Genomic DNA, 21,445 nt, shown 5'->3' on the forward strand with positions numbered 1-21,445 from the left:
GGCTATGGCCTGTCTTTTGCATCACTGTGGGTCCTGCCCCAGATCAGTGACTGGCACAGGGTCAGAGCTCGGCAGGAATTAGGGAAGTAGATCAAGTCCCTCTCTCCTCCTCGCTGCACCCTGTCTCTGCTCCTGTGGGGTCACAGGGAACCCCTCAAGGCTGTGCCAGGGAAATGGGCAAACCGGGTTCCTGGGTCCTGATCACCTGCAGCCTCAGATCCTCGGCTGCTTTTTCAGAAGCCGCCACCCGCTGGGGAAGAGGGACAGTGTGCCTAGGGGGGCCAAAGAGGAAATACCAGATGGCGATGCAATTTACAATCCCACCCATTGTATAGTTAGTTTACAGTCCATTTTAAATGTGCCTCAAGTCACTCATGTCAGTGAAATTCCGGGTTTTTGCTTTGACTACACAGCCAGGTTCTCACAGTTGAGGACAGAGCCCTCCAAGAGTGACAACTGCTCTGCTGCTCTCGGGGAAGGTCAGCATGTAATGGAGAAAGACGCATCAGCGGGTCACCTGTGCTGGCTGTGGGTGCAGGAGGAGCTGCCACCACCTCTGTCTGCCCACAGTAGGTGGTCCCTGCACTTGTCTCTCTCTTCCATCTCCCCAGGCAGGTGATGGGCCACTCTGAGGAGTGACAGTCACCAAGGGCCATGGTCTTCCTCTGGCCCACCTTTTCAGCCCTATCATTTGAGTTACACGCCAGACTCCTTCTTTGGGTCTTGAGTTCTGAGCTTGCCCTGTACTAAATGAATTATGTTATTTTGACAAATGTTTTTTTTTGTTACACTTAGAACTATTTTAAAATCAAGATCAGACCGTGGAATGTTCTTGGGGAGAATTTTTCCCCTTCTTTGGCGTATGTTGTTATGTCTGGAAGCCACCAAGGGACCGCTAAAAATGACAGACCCCAAACTACAAGGTCATCACATATTCTTCCAGCAAACTGTCTTGGAAAATATTTCTGTGATTAAATAAAAGAAAACAATTTAGTGTTTCTTCTTAAATATGATAATACCTTTCTACCACTTGACAATTTATAAAGCACTTTCACTCTCCATCGCCTTATTTGAAGCTATGATTTGCCTAATTCAAAAATAATATCCTAAGACCCAAGTCTTAGACAGTAGACTATCAGATATGGACAAATGACATCACAATATCTTTTTTAAAAAAAATTCTAGGACAAAAATATGCATGAGTAATGGACTCCTAAAAAAAGCATTCTCATTCTTTATGTATAGTAACAGCATTGAAAGGAAGAATTCTAAAGTGATAAGTTTTCAAAAAATATTAGGTATATGACTAGAGTTACCAGGAAAAAACTTGTGAGGGTGGGTCATTAAAAAGTACGTGCAGTCTTCTAAATTCAGTCTTTACAATTTTAAAAACAAAATACAAGAATTTAATCAATTTAACTCCTTCAGAGTAACTATCCATTACACTCTTCATATTTCCTGCTTCTTGTTTCTTGTTTCTCCCTGTCAGACATGATGCTGAATGTATACCACCAGTTCCCTCAATGTTTAATATTTTCTTCCAGTCTCTTAGGCCCTGACCACGGACCTGTCTCCCCAGCAATAGCCCAGGCCAGGCACTCTCTGCCTGATGAGGTAACTGACACAGCCGTTCAGCCCTTCCCTGAGACCACAGAGCATGTTCATTCTTTGAGCTTCACTGATGTGACTAACCCCAACATTCTAATTTTCAAGATGTTATCAATGATGGAAACTGGCTGAAGGGTATAGAGGATCTCTCTGTTTTGTTCCCTATAACTGCAGTGTGCATCTACAATTACTGCAAAATAAAAAGTTAAGTATAAGAAAATTTTTCTCCAAATGATGAAGGTTAAACACTAACTGGAAATGATGTAGAGGAGATTTTAGTATGTGATTTTTATATAGGTGGGGAGGATGTAGGCTGACTCAGATTCTTCGTGTCTGAGATGCCCCAACCTGGTTACCCCAATGTTCACTAAATATGTAATTCTGAGAAACCTGATGGAACCATTTTTGAAAGGGGATCCTGGCCAGAAGGCTCCCTAAGTTTTAGTCTTCAAAGGCCTAGATGCTGGACTTAATGAGAAACCAGAGGAGTAATTATGGCCACCAGAAGAGAGTGGACTATCCAGAGCCCAGAGTCACAGTCTGTGTGCTGTGGACAAGTTTAGTGAGAGGAGCAAGCAGCCACCTTCATGAAGGAGATTTTCTTCTGACCCAGTTCCAATGAGTCGGGGCTAATATAGTCCCTCTGGAATCACTGGAACAAAGAGCAATGAATGCACTCCCTTATTTCTAATATACCAGTTTAGAAATTTGCCTCATGAGTTTATGGGGGGATTGCCTGACAACACAATTACGAGAAACTAATATCTTGGGCCTACTATATTGGTTGCCTGCATGCTAAGTCCTTCTTTGTGACACAATGGACTGTAGCCCGCCAGGCTCCTCTGTCCATGGGATTCTCCAGGCAAGAATACTGAAGTGGGTTGCCATGCCCTCCTCCAGGGGATCTTCCCAACTCAGGGATCAAACCCATGTCTCTTAGGTCTCCTGTATCGAGTTCTTTACCACTTTACCACCTGGGGGAGCCCAAATGATTATTCCACAAAGAGACTACCACTCTATCAGAAAGGTAATCAACTGTGCTGGTTGGCTGAACTTAAGCTACAGTGCTGGGAAATATAGAAGCATACAGTAAGTTAGAGCAAAATCTTCTCCATGACATTTGTCTACATGCTTCCACTCTACAGAGCTCCTAGTACTTGGAAGTAATGGGTGTGGAGCACTTCATGCATACTGAAATCTGTAGTAGGTAGCATTTACAGAGCACCACCAGAGGCCAGGCCCCACGGTGGATATTTCTGGCACATCTCATCGAAACTTCTCACTAACCTGGTGGTCAGGTAGTTCGAATTATCTGCTTTATAGATGAAGAAACTGAATTTTAGATGTTGTATGGTTTATCCAAGGTTCCAACAGCTAGCAAGAAGCAGAGCTAGAATTCAAGCTCAGGTCCCTCCACCTATCAAGCTTTCGCCTTTAAGAAAGTATCAAGTGGCATCAAATATATACATTGAAATCTAGGCTCAAATCACCAGAAAATGACCAGAGCCCCTAAACTCAGTGGAAAGAGGTCAGAGGGCAGGTGAAAGCTTTCTTTGGATCAGAGCAGAATTTCCTCTACCCTCGGTACACAGTAGGCAGTCAATAAATGACTGTTAGGCTGAACTGACCTAGAGGGCCTCCCACTCAATTGTGTGTGTGTGGGTGTGTGTGTGCGCGCGCTGAGAGGACAGGTGGCAGATGGTACCTTTCATATGCCTTACCAGGTTAATTTGGAAATGGCAAGGCTGCCTATGTTCTTGTCTGATGGGGATGTGGCTCTGGGAAATCCTATAAGACACACACACACCAGGCTGTTTTGAAGTGCATGCGACAAAGAAACTCAGAGTGCACCCCAGGGAATCAGTGATGACCTCAGATGCAAAGTATGAAGTGAGCCAATTCTGGAACCTCAGCGAATTTCACAGACTAAACAGTGGGGGGTGAGCACTCATGACTTCTGCTTGACGGAGCAGGCAACAAGACCCAGTGGCTGCTGGGTTTGCACAAGACTCTTCCTTCACTGATATGCACAACTGGCCTATCTTTGAGTAGATCAGTAAGCAGAGACCCATGCAGAGGGCATTTCCTCTGCGAGGGGCTGCCAGTATTTCCACTGTTTCTGGATTCATCCTCAAAGAGTTCGGGATAGAGCAGAAGCTGGGCCCCTCTCTGCCGAGAATATCTGGAAGGAGACTGGTGATAAAGACTCAGAGGCCACGGTAGCCAAAAAGTCTGCAACAGGAGGGGACAGGGCCCGGAGGACAGGCTTGCACAGTGTCCAGACAGTAGAGATTTAATTATTTCGGATTGGAGGGAGGGGACAGGCGGGGAGCATGAGAGAAGAAAGAAGACACGAATGAAAGAATAACGGCCAAGGCCATACTAAAAATACTTCCCAGGCACATACTTCTCCCAATGCATAGCAGCCTTTCAGTAAAGGATGTGTCATTTCCTGGGTTATTAAATCCAGATCATGGAACATTCCACTCTGGGACAGTAAAAGAGGGTTGCGTTCCCAGCCTCCCTCAGCACGAAAGCACCAAAGAATGGGGATCACGGCTCTCAGTGTTCCACCCCCAACTCCCCATTGAGCTGCCTGAGAGAAAGTTTCACTTCAGAGTCTGGCCATGGAAAGCTTAGGGGGAACCAGTGTGGTACTCTTTCTCAGGTACTCCAGAAGTCCCTAAAGTCACCTTGAAAGGCATCATCATCTCAAGCCTGTAGGACTCAGAATTAGAGGACAAAGAAGTGTTAATAGCCACTTTGCCTCGGTTACTACAGCAAATGCTGGTGACCATTAATATCTTGCAAAGCCAAGTCACATCACAAGAAGTCTCCCCTAATAGGCCCTGTGAAGCTTAGAAAGAAATCACAAAGCCCTCTTGGTGCTGGGCCCAGGGGCCTGCATACAGCCAAGTACCCCATGATGTCTCTCTCTCTTTCTCAGGGAGAAGGACCATATGATCAAGTATGATCAAGGAGCGTTCGAGAGGGTCCCCACAATAGCTCTTTTCAAACATTTAAGTAATTCAGAACCAAAAAAAAAAGTAGTTCGGAACCTCTCACGCCTTAACCTGCCTAATCTGCACCTGAAGCAATAGGCTTGCCACTTAATCAACCTAAGAGTCAGAGTCTTGCTGAAAGTGAACTGAAGAGAAACTGAACAGCAAAACTGGCTTCAGAGCTAATATGAGAACTGAGGATTTCAACTCTAAACGAAAACAAAAAAACAATCTAGGAATGGGAGAAAATATTTGCAAGCGATGTGACCAACAACAAGGGGTTACCTTCCAAAATATGCAAACAGCTCATACAATTAACATTAAAAAAAAAATCAAAAAATGGGCAGAAGACCTAAACAGACATTTCTCTCCAAAGAAGACATATAGATGGCCTACAGGCACATGAAAAGATGCTTAACATTGCTAATTATTAGAGAAATGCAAATGAAAACTACAATGAGGTACCACCTCACACTGGTCAGAATGGCCACCATCAAAAAGCCCACAAATAATAAATGCTGGAGAGGATGTAGAGAAAAGGGAATCCTCCTACACTGCTGGTGGGAATGTAAATTAGTGTAACCACTATGGAGGACAGTGTGGAGGTCCCTTTAAAAAACTAAAACTAGAGCTACTCCTGGGCATATATCTAGAAAAGACAAAAACTCTAATTTGAAAAAATACATGTGCCTCAATGTTCACTGCAGCACTATATATAATAGCCAAGTGCCTAGCAACAGACAATTGGTTTAAGAAGATGTGATACACACACATACACTAGAATATCACTCAGCCATTAAAAAAAATATTACCATTTGCAACAACATGAATAGATCTAGATAATATCATACAAAGTGAAGTCAAAGACAAATTGCATATCACTTACATGTGAATAACACAAATGAATCTATTTAAAAAACAGAAAGAGTCATAGACATACAAATTTATGGTTACCAAAGGGGTAAGTGGGGGAGGGATAAATTAGGAGTGTGGCATTAATAGATACACACCACCACATATAAAACAGATAACAAAGATTTACTGTGTAGCACAGGAAACTATATTTAATATCTTGTAATGAGAGTCCCTTGGACTGCAAGGAGATCCAACCAGTCCATCCTGAAGGAGATCAGTCCTGGGTGTTCATTGGAAGGACTGATGCTGAAGCTGAAACTCCAATACTTTGGCCACTTCATGCGAAGAGTTGACTCATTGGAAAAGACCCTGATGCTGGGAGGGATTGGGGGCAGGAGGAGAAGGGGACGACAAAGGATGAGATGGCTAGATGGCATCACCGACTCGATGGGCATGAGTCTGAGTAAACTCCAGGAGTTTGTGAAGGACAGGGAAGCCTGACGTGTTGCGATTCATGGGGTTGCAAAGAGTCAGACACGACTGAGCGACTGAACTGAACTGAACTGAATAACCTATAATGAAAGAAGAATCTGAAAATATTTAAATACACATATATAGATAAAAAACTCAATCACTCTGCTATATCCCTGAAACTAACACAAGGCTGTGAATCAACTCTACTTCAATTACAAAAAAAGAAAGAAAGAACTGAGGGTTCCAAGGAGGAAAGATCCTCTGAGATCAGACAAGTTTGGACCACATGATGTTTTCCAACAAATTTGCCTGTCACTGACATCTAAAAATCAGAGATCTGAAATGAAAAACTTTCTGACTTCTGTTTTGATGCAATTATCCATCAGAAATGGAAATCCTAGGTCGGCATGTGGTGTCTGACTGGAGTCAAAGAGTGGTTTCCCCTCTGGGCTGGACATGCACTGTACAGTTCCCATGAGCTGCCCTGCTCCCCCGTGTTTGCACCCAGAGCTCTGTCCTCAAGTCCTTGTCTTCCCTGCCACCTTTGGGCAAATGAGGTGACAACTCATGACCTAGTCCCTCCTGTTTTCCACCGCACAGAACTGATCCCATCTCTTACTCTCTCTCCATTCTCAAATCCAGTTTTTTGCCATGGGTTGTAGGATTCCCTGTGTTTTTGGATTCATCTTCAAAGAGTTTGGGAGGGAGTTGATACTGGGCCCCCTCTGCTGGGAAGATGCAAAGGATCCTTTAGATGAAGACTTAGAGGCAGCTGCAGCCAAAGGGGACAGGCCTCCTCAACCCTGAACAAGATGTCTCCTTAGACCTCCCCACCCTGGCCTAACCCTCCTCTATCCCAGATCAGAATCTGCTCCAGTGGACACACATTTATATGTGCATGGACATCTCTTTTTCCTATTGTTTCTACTGGTTCACTGGAAGGAAAAAAGCAAACACTGCTTCACCAAAAACTGCATCATGAAGTACCCATCCCTTGTCCAGATCGGATGGTGAACACAAGCAGAGAGCCCCAACTCTAAACACTGAAGAATTTTTCAGGAAGCAGCAGGGCTGTTAAGAAAGGAGGATGGCCACTTGGAAGAATACAGTGACCACAGAAATCAGAACAATAACAACAGGGTCTCAGTGAAGAATCAACTGGACATTTTACGGCTTACTTCTTATTTCACAACAACCCTACAATGTAGGCAGGTGGTATTACACCATTTTCAGAGACGAAGAAAATGAATATAGAAACAACTGTGCTAGGGACTTCCCCAGCAGTCAAGTGGTTAAGACAGTTCGGTCTACTGTAGAGGGTGAGGGTTTGACCCCTGATTGGGGAACTAAGATTTCACATGCAGCCAAAAAAGTTAAAAAACAAAGACAGTGCTAAAGTAGACGCTTTTCTCTGGGCTAGTGGTTGACCCTTCTCCACGCTGCCTGCACAAGCCTGTCCTGGTGTGGTAAGCCTGTCCCAGGACCGGTCCAGGGCGGACTGCATGGGCCTACTCACGCTCTGCCATTCGTCTCCTGCCCACTCGCTGCTGTCTTTGACTCCAAGGCGTTGTTGAAGCTGGAGATGTTTTCAGAGGAGTAGAGGCCAGCTGGGTTGTTGTACTGGTTTGTGATGATCCTGGGGGCAGAGCTGGAGGCGGGTGAGGCAGTAAAAGGCACGGCACTCCGGTTGTGGGCGCTTCCTATGTGGAGGGCCTCCTGCAGGCAGGGATCAAAGGAGAGATCAAGGCGGTGTCCAGTATGTACCACTAAGTGGATGATCCAGGGGAAGTACCAGAGAGAGAGAGAGAGAGGTGTTCTAATGAGCTCCAATGGCCCTGATTCAATGCCAAACTAGCTGAGGGGCTCTGACAAATAAATCCACCTGACGTGGAGCAAGACTCGGGACATTGCATGAGCTGGGAACATGTGGAGGTTCACCTGCCGGCTCTGTTTCCTGATCCTTTCCTGAGGTCCAGCAGAGCCTGATCTCCGGCTGGGTAGCCCTGGGCAGGACATCCCTTGATGCCCTAGGCTGTCGGGATCCAAGTCAGAGCTGAAACACCCTTTCAGGACACATTCCAGAGGGATTAAGTACCAGGAGGAGAGGAACTGGCATCACTTCAGTGCAGAGCAGGAGATGATAAAAGGTAGAGATAAATTCCCCAGAAAGGAAAGGTTTAGACAAGCAGGTTAAGAGGGTTGTGGTGTCAACACTGAAGTGACTGATGACTAGGCAGACAAGCCTGGGTGCGCTAGCAGAAGCAGGCTACAGGGAATGACTGAGCTGCTGCTTCTTGTGGGGGAAGGCCAAGCTGATAAGATGGAAGGCTGGGGGATACCTATTATGCAGCAGTGCCCAGGTAGCTGCAAGAAAGGACTTTAAATTCCTCCTGTGCTCATCCCCCTCCTTCTGTAATTTGGGGAAGCACCCACCATACACCTCCACTCTAGACTGCCAGGTCTCAGTAGATAATTACTATAGCTACATTACCTCAGAGCTGTTCATAGAGTTATGAACACCCCTCAAAAGTTTTTAAACTAACGTTCCTTTAAAAGAAAAAAAAAAAGGAAAAAAACACAGCCTTTCTGATGACTCAGCAAGGTGCTTTCTGCACAGGCATTCTGGGTCAAGCCCTGCTCCTGGCCGAGAGCATGCCCTGTGCAGTCTACTAAACATGACGTGTGCCCTATTTTCTGGGCTTCCCAGAAATCTTCCTGAAACCCAGACTCCTTGTTAACACTCAGACCCAGAACAACTGCCCCAAGAGTTCCTGTCCTCTGTTGCTCTTCCTTTTTTTTCCTCTTTCTTCACTAAACCTTAAAGTCTTTCATGCTTTCTCAGAAATTGATGATGAAAACCACCAGTTTAATTCACTGTGTACTGACTTAGCTCAGTCGGTAAAGAATCAGCCTGCAATGCAGGAGACCAGGGTTCGATTCTTGGGTTGGGAAGGTCCCCTGGAGAAGGAAATGGCAACCCACTCCAGTATTCTTGTCTGGAGAATCCCATGGATAGAGAAGCCTGGCAGGCTACAGTCCACAGGGTCGCAAGAGTCAGACATGACTTAGCAACTACACCACCACTGACTTAAAAGACAACATGAAAATGTGTTTATGATGATACAGAAAGGCTCTCTCTTTGACATGTTGGAATCAGTGAGGTTTTCCTGTATACCTTACACTGAGCTGACTTGATCCACATTGGACAAAAGTTCAGTACATGTAGTGTGTTCACCAAAGCGAAGTATAATTAGTTCTGCAAATAACTTTAGCAAAGTTTTAGGAAAGTTTTTACTGCATGAGGAATAACAATGAATAAGAAGTGGTCTTTAACGGCAGCAGACCTTCCAAGGGGTGGCCTGGGACCCTGCAGCTCTGTAGGGCAGTCGCACAAGTGGCAGCCAGGATGGCAATTCTTTTCTCCTTTCTCCTTCCCTGTAGCAATTCTGAGGAGCATCTCTTGATGCTGAGCACCAGGGAAAAGCCCTCATACTCTGTCTTGGCTCAGGTTTTTCCCTGTTGCTTCCTATTTGGCTTTGGACAAGTTAATCTCTCTTAGCCTCTGGACTCTGCCTGGCACCACAGCAGATAGTCAACCAGGGTCATTCCCTTCTCCCTCCACAGAAACCCACGTTCAACGCAACGGAAGTCAGTAGAAACTGCAGGTTGGAAATTCTGATTTTTCACTCTACAGAGAATCTCCCAAGAATGTATCTGTTTTGTACATAAAAGGAGTATCTCTAACCCCAAGTGAATACTGGTCTTTCCAGAAGTCAGGCGGTTAATTCAGGGCCTGCCTTTTGGAAGGGATGATGTCATTGTTTGGGCTTTGTATTTATCAGTCTCCAAGGAAACTCAATAATGAGGAAATATAAACTAGGTGTGTAAGTACACTGACCTCAGATAAGCTGGGGTGTGGGCTGGCCTTACATGAACGAACAGATCCTTCAATTACAGATGAACTCTGCTCTTACTCACTCCTCTATTTTAGAGTGACTGGAAGTGGAAGATTTTGAGAAAATGAGAGGTGGGAAGTTTTTCATATGAACAAAGAATTACTGGAATTCAAAAAAATACATAGCCAAATTAAATGTCAAAGTGTTAGAGGTTTTTTTTTTTAATCTGAAGAAAATTACCTTCAAAAGACTAATGATAGGTACTCATGTTTAAGATGGAAATTCAAGTATAATACATATAAAAAGTATAACTGAAATTTAAGTATTTCCTTCCTGAAGTGAAAAACTAGGATTTTAGAAAGACTGTACTAAAACAAAATCATTCCTTATATATTATAAAACATACGACAACTTAACAGATTAAAACTTAACATTTATAGTAAACTTGATGAAGTGGCTGAGAACTCCCTAGGAAACTGGAATTGACTATGGCATGTTTTAAATTAGTTTGCACAGTTGCCAATTTATAAACTGAATGCCATTTCATGAACTTTCCTTAGAGGAGCTGTAGAGAATAACATAGTCATTTCAGTTTTGCAATGGCAGATGCAAAATGATCCTCAAAGTGACTGTTAGGACTAAGTATTATTTTTATTAATTAATGGGAAAAATTTTGTGTGATTACATTTCTGAGGTTTTAATGGAGGCATTCGAGAAATACCATCCACATACAACCACTAATTTACCCACACTAATGTACCAATGAATTCAATTTCATACCAGATTCTGTTTTAGGTATAAAAGATAACTAGCTATATTTTATCTTTTGATTATATCTTAATATACCATAAAAATGAAACAGTGTCTGAAATTGAGAAAAAAATTAAACTTCAAATCTTCAATTGGGGCTAAATATATAACAATCACAAATCATTTTAAAAGAAGTTTTCAAAAGCCATTATTGACTTACTACTAACATACCACTAACAACTCATTCATTTATCCAACAGACACACTGTGAAAAGTAGCCTACCAAGCACGAGTTTTACAAAGATGTTCTAAACATTTTTTACATTTCCTGTCCTTATTGCTAAAGAACATCCCTCCATTCATTGTAGGGAAGAAATAAAATCACTATTAATGATTCCAAATATGGGATCTCCAGACAATTTCCCATCCCAGGAAATTCTATTTGGCCAACAAACTGTGCATTGACTTCCTACCCTATTTTCCAATATGAACTACCAATTAATTTTAGTAATTTTAAGGAAAACTAGAACACTTAGCATTTCCACCCTAAGACTCTTGGAAACCAGGTAGTGGGATGAAGGATGGCCAGGGATATCTGGGTCCACTACTACATTTCCCTGCAGTCCTCTAAGTTGCAGGCCTCAGGACCCAAACTTCCTTCCATCTTTAGCACAATTCATTTGCATCGGCAGTCCATCAAGAGCTGAGTCAGTGCTTCTATTTTGCCGTGGTTCTGCCACTCTGTTCTACACAGGAAAGCTTCCACCCGCTTCCGTATCCCCTTCCTAACCCCAGTGTCCAGCCCAGGCCCTGACGTCACTGCTCTGGGGTTTTCCAGCCTTTTCCTCCTGCAGTTCCCTTACGGGAAGAACCGAATAAGAGCCAGGTCCCAGCCGCATCAGTGGAGGGCCCTTCCTGCATCCTATCCCCAGCATCCAGGGCAGGAAAAACAGGGGTGAGCTGAGCTGTGTCAAAAGCAGAAAGGTCTCGGGGTGCTAAAAGCAACAGCGGTGGTGAGCAAGTACTTACTTGGGGTTCAGAGGCTAAATTCATCTTGTATGGGTGACGTTTCCCTTCCTCTGTCACCAGAGGAGACCAGATTTTCTGTTCAGATCTGCAACAGATTGACAAAGCTAAGTTGTTTCATGCATGCTAGTAAATAGTACACGCTAAAAATGGAGTGGGGAAGTGTCCGCTCTTACCCAGCTACTAGCACTCTGCTCCCCAGCCTCCCCTCTATTTTACCACTGATGTGATTTTCGGAAGCATCAACCTTATGACATCATGTCTGATTGCTGCTCTGACAGCTGCCCACTCAGCCCTGAGGGATTTCCCAGGCTGCTGGCCCTTCGTCTAGCCTCATCCCTCCCCCAATACATTCTGTGCTGCTGACCCAGCTGCACCGGCCTCCTCCAGGCTCCTGAACCTGCCTGATGCCATCCCACCTCTGCTCAGGACAGAATGAGCTTCTCTATCTCATCCAGTGTTCTTGATCCAGACCAGACAACCAACTTGATCATGGTGCCTCTTCTGAACTTGGAAAGCATGTCTCTGTAGCATGTCTCTGTACCATTACACAGCAACGCTCTAGGTCTCCTCTCAGTTATCTTTAGCGTTTTTGTTTTTCACTCTTACAGGTACAGAATATTTGTACTTATCCTTCAATGGTCAGATTGCCTAGCACAGGGCCAGATACATACAAGATGTAGCTGCCCAGTTTAATGGTAAATGGATCAAAAAGTCAATCTATGAATGAATGTCTAGAAGGAGAAGACCTGCACTGAGACAGGAATGGAGAATGAAGGGTAAATGTACTCCTGAGGGGATAATAATAAAACAGTGAGGGTAGGGCTCTGAACATATAAGATGGTTTGACATCCTGTCCCACACTTGGTCCTCCTGCCAGTCCCGATGCAGAAGGTAGAAGAAAGCCATAAAGCTACTTTGCAGAGGAGAGCACAGGCTTCATGATGAAGCACCGTGCAAGCTAAGGTTAGTGAGACATTAAAGACAGGAGAACAGGAGATCCGAATGAAGAATGTAAGCTTGATCCACCAGGAAACAGGGAGCCATACAGGTCAAACCGAATCACTTCTGAAACCATGCCTTTACAGGGCCCCTTCCAAGACTACATGGAAGAGAAACGAGAACTCTGCCCCAATTTCGACTCCCAGAGCATTCTTCTCACTCATCAACTCTAGCTCTCCTTTCTTAAACTTTCAGCACTTTGTCTAATGTGCTTAATGGAGTCTTTCTCTGTAACTGTAGTCTAGTGCAGCATCCAGGGTTCAGTGCTGTGTGGCGGAAGCTGTAGATTCTCAGAGGTTTCATTTCATTATACCTGACAGTATGTGATTGAGTTTACTTCCTCAAAATTTTGGTTAGTTGTGTTAGATCAAGTGAAAATTCAAGTATTTTAGAAAAAGATGCCCACACGGTGAGAAGCACTGTGAAAAATCAGAGAGGAAGAGGAGCAATCTGAAATTCCAATTCCACAGACCTTCAGCCTACCTACACCACACGTGGCACTGAGCTGGGGGTGTAGGGAATTCTGAAAGAGGTGAGGCAGTCCCTGCTCAAAAGCAGCTTCCAGTCGATCGGAAATGAGAGCGTTTCCTCCTCACCTGGCTACTGTGAGAGTCATGTTGTCTGTGCAGCCCTTGATTTTGTTCTGAGCTTCCAAGTGTGTCATATTGCTGGTATTTTCCCCATCGATGGCTGTGATTACATCTCCAACGCATAGATTACCTATAGCAGCCTTGCTTCCAGGAGTGACCTGGATGGAAAAAAAGGAGTGAGCAGGTTGAGTTACTGTTTGTCTCCAAGGAAACCACTGAGTAAGTTACCATTGGGTGAAGGACTCATTGATATGATTCAAAGCATTTAAAAAGGAAAGAAGGCTAAAATCTTAAGTTACAATGATACTGACCCCTTACAGTTATGTAATACATTGAGATTTACGAGTTGTTTCTATAAACCATTTCACTGGACCCACACAATAACCTTGTGAGAAAGGAAGGCAAGTATCAGTCCCAATATGGCCCCCATTTTAGAGACCAGTAAACTGAGGCTTATGAAAGATTTGTGACTTATCTGGGATCAGCTAACTAGTTTATGTTACTAGTCATCCAACTAATATAATACAAAGCCAGGTCTCAAACCCTAAACCAGACCCAGTGTTCTTCCCACTGACTCTTGTTGCTTCCTTTAAACAATTTACCAATTAAAACACACACACACACACTTTAGAGAATATTCTGTATAGAAACATCCTATTTCTATAATTACTGTTATTTACACACAGAAAAAAACTGGAACACTGTATACCAAACTGTTCACAATATTACATTTCTGTAATGTTTTTGATTTTCACAATGAGCTTAGAGTACTTTTGTAACTGAAAAAAAGCAACAAAGAATATTTTAAAGTATGAACCAGTATACATTGGTTCCTTCTAGCCAAAAAGTTGACTATTAGGGTCAGCCCCTATAGGTGGCTGATTTTCTTCAAGCCAATGCTTATAAAACAAGGAGTTCCAAATTTATGGGCCACCATGCTTGGGCGAAGCCAGTCAATGACTGCAGTGGGACATCAAATCCATCTGCCTGCTGAGCATTACGTGTGACCTGAATAAATATCATGCCTCATTTGGAGTTGTACAACTGTTTTTCAAGTGAATACAGACACTATTGTGATGAACAAAGTACAAACTCATTTTGAAGCAGCACTAACCTCAGAGATGTGTTTTACTATTAAGTATTTTTTTAAACCAAGGTATACTAAAAACATCTAGCTTCCCAGGTGGTGCTAGTGGTAAAGAATCTGCCTGCCAATGCAGGAGATGTAAGAGACGCAGGTCCAATCCCTGGGTGGGAAAGATCCCCTGAAGGAGGGCATGGCAATCCACACCAATATTCTTGCCTGGAGAATCCCATGGACAGAGGACCCTGGTGAGTTATAGTCCATAGAGTCTCACAGAGTCAGACACGAATGAAGGGACTTGGCAGCATACTAAAAACAGGACCATCATCCCAAGGTCAGTCATGACTTTGGCATTACAAGACCTTCCTTGATGGGAAGTTCAAGCCCTCTGGGAGCAGAGTACACCCAGGCTCCCAGCACCCACAGGGTTCTGGCCTCACCTTGGAAAAGGCCTTTGACTCCTGGGAGCCCAGTGAAGAAGCTCTTGTGAACACTTGAGGGTCTCTATAAGGCTGAACCACAGGAAAGATGCCCAACACACCGAATTAGGACACAGGCTTATTTATGCCCTGAGCCTCCATATCTGATGCAGTTTTCAGCAGCCACAGTTTCCAATCAGTCCTTGCCAGAAGGAAACACTGACCTCCTGAGGTGGACGGTGTGACACTGCCATCAATGTCTTCCCCTCACCAGTGCCTGAGCCCCACAAAATAAGGGATAGATGACTTCGGTCCCTGAGGTTCCTTCCGGTTCAGACATGCTATGACTTTATCAGGCAAAACTCTCCTGGAATGTAGCAGGATGTGGAAACCAGTGCAGAGATCCTGACCTCCTAACCTTCCTTTCTGGCTTTCCCATCATCTGTTTACCAGAGATCTGGCCTTTAGAAAATGAAAGCCCCCAATCTAAGGTTCGGACCTTCTTCCCATGCAGCCAACTGGGAAAAGAAATTTAATACAGGCAAGCATGGCCACTCTCCCTCCAGTTGACTTCAGGGAGTCAGCTCTGAGTCACCCAGTATGTGCAGTAAAAACAAATTCCTCTCATTTTCTGCCTGTCTTCCTGAGAAGACTGACCTGGTGTGACTGCGTATATATTTTGCCTTTTCTAAAGAACAATAGAGACCACTTGTTTTAAAAACGGCCCTAAGCATCACTTTATTTACTCTGTCTCCAGGGAGAGCAGACTGATGAACTCATTTGTCATAACCAATTCTCATGATGTTAAAGAGAAGTTTCCTTGGATAAAATCCAAAATCACTGATGAGGTCCCGAAGGCCCAGGCCATCCCCCTACTAAGCTCCAGCTACAGGGGCCTTCCTTCCGTCTTTCCTGCCTCAGGGCCTTGGCACCTGCTGTAGCCACTACCTGATTAACTTCTGGGCTTAAATGACCCTTCTCACAGAAGACATTCCTGATCTCCAATCTAAATTAGGTCCTGTTGTCAACCTTTTCATACATTCTCTGCTTCACAGCACTTGTCACATTTAAGTTTGTAAGTCTGTTTTCTGAGTTTGTTTACATATAATGCTTAAGGGCCTACTAAATGACAAGGTGTGAGAGCAGGATTTTGTCTGCCTTTTGCACTGTGATGTCCTCAGGTGCCTAGCTGTGACTGGCACAGTATGTGGTCAATGAATATTTGTCCAATGAATGATTGAATCCAAAATACCTTGCATTGTTAAATATGTAATCATGCTACTTTGTTTCATCCTTTTTAAAAAAAATGACTATTTCAAAAGGAATGAAAAAACCATTTTCCCCACCATCCCTATCCTGGAAAGTGACCACTAACAAAACTAAAATAAGATGCGGGTTGGGGGCGCAAAAAGCTTGAGAAAATGAAAAAACAGAGTTTCCTTTTACTTTCATATATATACTCAGCTGCTAAGAACTCTGGAATTTCCAGCACTTGGTTTAAACTGTCTTGAAGGTGAGACATTTTTGCTCAATACATCCTGACAGATTCTGGACAAGCTAGAACCAGTCTTAGGAGCCCTGAGCCTGAGTAATCAAGGCCTGGCCATCCCATCTTTTGGTCTTTTTTAAGCCAAATTAATGGGAAGTTAAAAGATATAAAACAATATCATCAGATGGAACTTGGATGGAATCACACACAAATAAAGTCCATATTCTTTTATGAGCTGCTTATTTCTAGGGGGAAAAAGTGGATTTACATGAAATTACAGGACTTGCTTTTTACAAAGCTCTTTCACATACTTTCTGCTACTTGAGATAATAATGATGATGACCTCACCACTAACATGTAAGATAATTTTACAGATGAGGAAATTGAAACCCAGAAAAGCTGTGACTGACTCAAGTTCACACTGTTAAAGGTTGAAGCCTGAACTTGAAACCAGATCCTCTCATTTAACCAAATTCCATTCCTTTTCTGCTTTACCACAGTGCCACGAGCAGAAGCACCAAACCCAAATAACTCTCAGAGTCTAAGACAAATCCAGAATTGAGGAAACTCACCTGTTGTGGCCTTCAACACAGGGAACTGGAGTGTCCCAAACTCCTACCAAGACCTGGGTACCTCCTGCCATCTGTTAACCAACTCCGCTGGTCTGTGCTGAGCTGGGACCCAGTAACACCTTCCCTTGAAAAATACTCAAATCAGAAATGAAAAGCCCTCAGGAGAGAAGGCCTGCGTCCCCTCTGGTTAGTTCCCATCTTGAATGGAGGACTCCATCCTTACTGCACATTAACTATTCATCACAATCATAGCAACATTTATCAGTTAATGAGTGCTAATTATGTGTCAAACACAGTGTAAGCGTCAGTTAATTCACCAGTCCTCCTGAGATGCTATCAGGTAGCCAACATTATTGACATCATCACAGAGAAGGAAGTAGAGTAACAAGGGTTAAGCAGTTTGCCTGAGGTTACACAGCTGGTGAGTGGCAGGCTGTGTGGCTCTGGAGTCCGTCCACTTAAACCAGTCTGCCACACTGTCTATTCTAATTTCCTCCTAACCATCAAATTCCATCAGAACCAGCTCATAAAGGAGTCAGCTTCAGCTTCTTAAAGAGAAGTCCTATACTCTCCTCCAAAGAGACAGGCCCATTAATTATTTCAATGGACATCCACAAAACCCTCTTCCAGCTTTCTTCCCCAGAAGCCATACAATTTGATCACAACTCTTCCTGCCTGAGAATAAATGGGGTTAAGCACAATTTCCACTAATGAATAATGTGCCATTTTCTGCAGAATTCACTCAAGTCTTTCTCACCCTTTGCCCCACCAGGCAAACACTTTGCTTAGAGGCCAACCTGTACATCTGCCCTTTACTGCATCATCAAAGCCTGTGCACTGCTGTCAAGACTCCTGAACACAAAAGAAGATTCACTGAATTTCGCTTCTAAATGGCACAGAATAGGATTATGATGGGGCTCACCCATTTTCTTCATTTACAATCCCTTTTCTTCAATTTACATCACAAAGAGTCAGACACAACTGAAGTGACTTACCACACATGCACTCACACATCTAAATAACTAATGCTGTTACATAAACCTGGATGTGTTCCCACTGGCCATCGCAAATGAAAAGATGACTTTCTTCCTCTGTATTATGGCACATACCTATTTTATCCCTTCTGTTACCTCCTTTCTCTCATTCATTCACTCATCAGACAGACATTCCTTAAGTACTTTCTGAAAGACAGTGTAGCTTATTAAGATGTGGCTTCTGAAGTCCGATAGCCAGGAATCAAGTCCTGGCTCTGGTGTTTATGAGTTAAGTACCCCTGAGTGGGATATTTCACCTCTGTGTGCCTCCCTCTTCTCACCTATGAAATAGGAGTGATAACTGCCTTGGTGTCAGAAGGTTGTCGAGAGGATTATACAAAATGCCCCAGACAAAGAACATCGTCAAGTTCACAGTCTCCTGGGGCAGACAGGCATGTACAGCAGCTGATGCTAGAAACAAAGATGCAATGAGAGCCTAAAGGTGGAATCAGGGAAGACTCCCTGGAGGAGGCATTGCTTAAAACTGTGCAAAGGCCCTATAGGAGGCAGAAAAGAGCATGCCGGCTTATAGGAACTGCATATGGACTGGCACAGATAAAACACAGGAAGTGAAGGAAGAGGAAAGGGACGAGTCTGGAAATGTAAAAACAGATCTGGCTGCAAGAGTTCTGTTATTTTCTTTTTAACAAGACTTTATCTGTACTTTATCTGGAAAACAATGGGGAACAACAAAGGAGTTTAAACATAGCCTCTGACTCAACTGTCCAGTTACTGCCAAGAAACAACCACTTAGACCTAGCTCTACTGAGATTAAGGCTACTGCCTTTACAGATGGTCCCTAACAGCAGTTGAGGGAAGCAGAACCATTCAAGGGTCGACCATTCAGCCTCTAGGACAGCCATTCGGAGGTTGGCTTCCTCTTAAGGCACTTACACTTAAAGTTACCTGTTCTATTGACAGTGAGAAGGGATTCCTTTAATCCCTAGGCTCAAGATTGAAAACTGGGGGCCCATGAAATGAACCTCACCTACAATCTCGGCTTTTTAATTACTCTGCCTGCTTTAGCTGAGGCAGACACTTTCCATTCATTTAGTCCACACCATGCTTCTCTGTCCCCAACACAGAAACCTGGAACCAGTTGCCATTTATCATCCTTCTTGCTGCTATTAATTTTTCCATTACCTCACCCTCAAGTCAAAACCCTTTTGTTGCCTCCTAACCCCTTCAGGCAAACATGCTTGTGATCACTGGTTTAGTTAAAAAATTCTATGTAGGAAAGTTTTATAACCAAGAATATAAGATACCCTGGTTTGTCCAGGACAAAACCTGTTTTCCCAGCTTAATTATCAAAAGCACCCTATTTCACTCTCAACAGTGTTTCAGCCTGGATGATAAATTGTACTGCCACTCCTTTGACAGAGATGGAGGTTTTAACCAAATATAATACTTGTCAATCAGTTGAAACAACTCTGATGCAGCCTCCACTGGCCCCCACCCCCAACCCTGCAAAGAAAAAATTGTCCCTATTCAAAAGGTTCTCTAACGTTTATCTATAGACAGAAATACAGGTGAATTTCCTGAATGTTCACAGAATACTGTTAACCTTAACCCTTGGAACTGGCATCTAAAGTTCAGGCTAGAGACTGACCCACCTCACCAGTAACTCAGGGGGAAACTCTGACACTGGCAAAGATGAAGCAGTGGTTCCCAAACAAGTTGGTCATTAGATCCCCTCGGATTTTAAAAATATAAGTAGATCTCTACATCCCAATTCAGATCTACTGAAGAGGGTCAACACAGTGAGACCCAGGAATCTTTATTTTTCTAAGGCTTCCCAGAAAATTCTGACGCTCACAGACCAGCCTTTCTCCCAAAACTTCCTCCCTGAGTGAAGTTAACCAGGTAAATGAAAAATACTTAGACCCTAAAACCAGGGCTTCCCTGGTGGCTCAGATCGTAAAGAGACCTGCAATGCAGGAGACCCAGGTTTGATCCCTGGGTCAGAAAGATCCCCTGGAGAAGGGAAGAGCAACCCACTCCAGTATTCTTGCCTGGGAAATCCCATGGACAGAGGAGTTCAAGGGATCGCATACAGTCAGACAAGACTGAGCAATGAACACACCAAAACAAAGGAAAAAAGAAAAAAAAGAAAAATCCCCTACAACATTGATAAACATCCTTAAATGCAAGTGGAGTACTGCAGAAGTAATTTCATTCCAGGTACCTAAATAACTTAACATGATTCCTATTTTGCCTTGGCCAGAAAAGTCACAGCTAAATGTAGTATGCAATTACAGAAACCACCTTATATAAAGGTTCTGGCGCATCTCTTTCTTCTTTGTTCCAGTTTTTTGTTACATCTTCTGATGTGTGTTTTTATGTTTGAAATTTTGTAGCTATGTATTTTACTGCTGTAAATCACCTTAAATCCATCTTACAAGTTGGTTGTATTAATTAAATATTAAATAATGATAGTTTAGCATTTTTAACATCATAGAAAACAAGACTGAACTAAAGAAATTTGAAATTCAAGTTCAAACTCAGTGCCATGTACCTTGAGGGACACCTCCTTTGAACTAGCAGCTGTGTCAAAGTATTCAGATATATAAGTTTAAAAGACTCTGAGCTGGGTGACATAGCAGGGCCCAGACCCACAGTATGCCATTTAGATGTGGAATTTGAACTCTCCTTAGTCAGACTTCTGACTCAATTTGTTTGTGGGTCGAGGTTATGGCACAGACTTTGAAGCCACATTATAGCCACAGAAGCTGTATGTGCTTAGGCAAGTCAGCCTGAAAACCCCAAGAATGTTTCAAACTGTTCTTAGCTACTCTATAACCATTTTTCTTAAGAAAATGAGGCAGTAAGTAGTTCAGGTCCTTGTAGGTGAGCTGTGCCTTAATCTAGCTTCACTTCATGGTTCAGTGCAAAAGGAACCTATTAATGCTAACGGGTGGCCTATTAGAGAGAAAGCTCTCTTAGTCTGAAAGATCAACCATCATTTCTTACATAGGAATAGAACTAAAACGCAGACAGCAAAGTAGAATACCCTGACTAATTGATCAAGAAGTCATCAATCTCTCAAAAGTCCCCATACAAGTCCCTCTGAACCCCATATGCTTTTTCTTTGTTTCTATATTTATTTATTTGGCTGCATCGGATCTTAGTTGTATCACTGGGGACTCTCCACTGCAGCACGTGGGCTTAGCTGCCCAAGGCATGTGAGATCTTAGTTTCCCAACCAGGAATCAAACCTGCGTCCCTGCACTAGAAGGCGGATTCTAACCACTGGACAACCAGGGAAGTCCCCTTATGTGCTTTTCAACAGCCCCAAAAACAATCACCCACAACCCAAAGCCTTACCATTCACTAAACATATAACCTTGGGCAGTTATACTCTTTGTGCCCAGGCTTCATTTACCAAATGACTTTTTTTTTTTTTTTTTTTTTTGCTCCACCACTTGGCTTGCAGGATCTTAGTTGCCTAACTAGGGATGGAATCCAGACCACCACAATGAGAACACTGAGTCCTAACCTTTGGACCACCAGGGAAGTCTCTATCAAATGAAATTTATAATAGGGTCAACCTCATTCGTGGTTGGATTAAATGAAATCACATTTGCAGTTTAAAACAAAGTCTGGCCCATAATAAGCACTCAATATGCAGTAGCTACCATTAATAT

General features: G+C 43.4%; 1 protein-coding gene across 1 annotated transcript in view; it reads right to left on the reverse strand.

Moving 5' to 3' along the window:
* Positions 1–21,445, reverse strand: part of PDLIM1 (PDZ and LIM domain 1) — a 39,627-nt gene that overhangs the window by 10,534 nt on the left and 7,648 nt on the right. The window contains exons 2-4 of the mRNA XM_065922957.1: positions 13,210–13,361; positions 11,615–11,699; positions 7,456–7,655 (exon numbers count right to left, since the gene is read on the reverse strand). Coding sequence (XP_065779029.1) covers positions 7,456–7,655; positions 11,615–11,699; positions 13,210–13,361 — 437 coding nt within the window. The remainder of the gene's footprint in view (positions 1–7,455; positions 7,656–11,614; positions 11,700–13,209; positions 13,362–21,445) is intronic.

This window comes from Muntiacus reevesi, chromosome 2, assembly GCF_963930625.1.
Source record: "Muntiacus reevesi chromosome 2, mMunRee1.1, whole genome shotgun sequence".
NCBI lineage: Eukaryota > Metazoa > Chordata > Mammalia > Artiodactyla > Cervidae > Muntiacus > Muntiacus reevesi.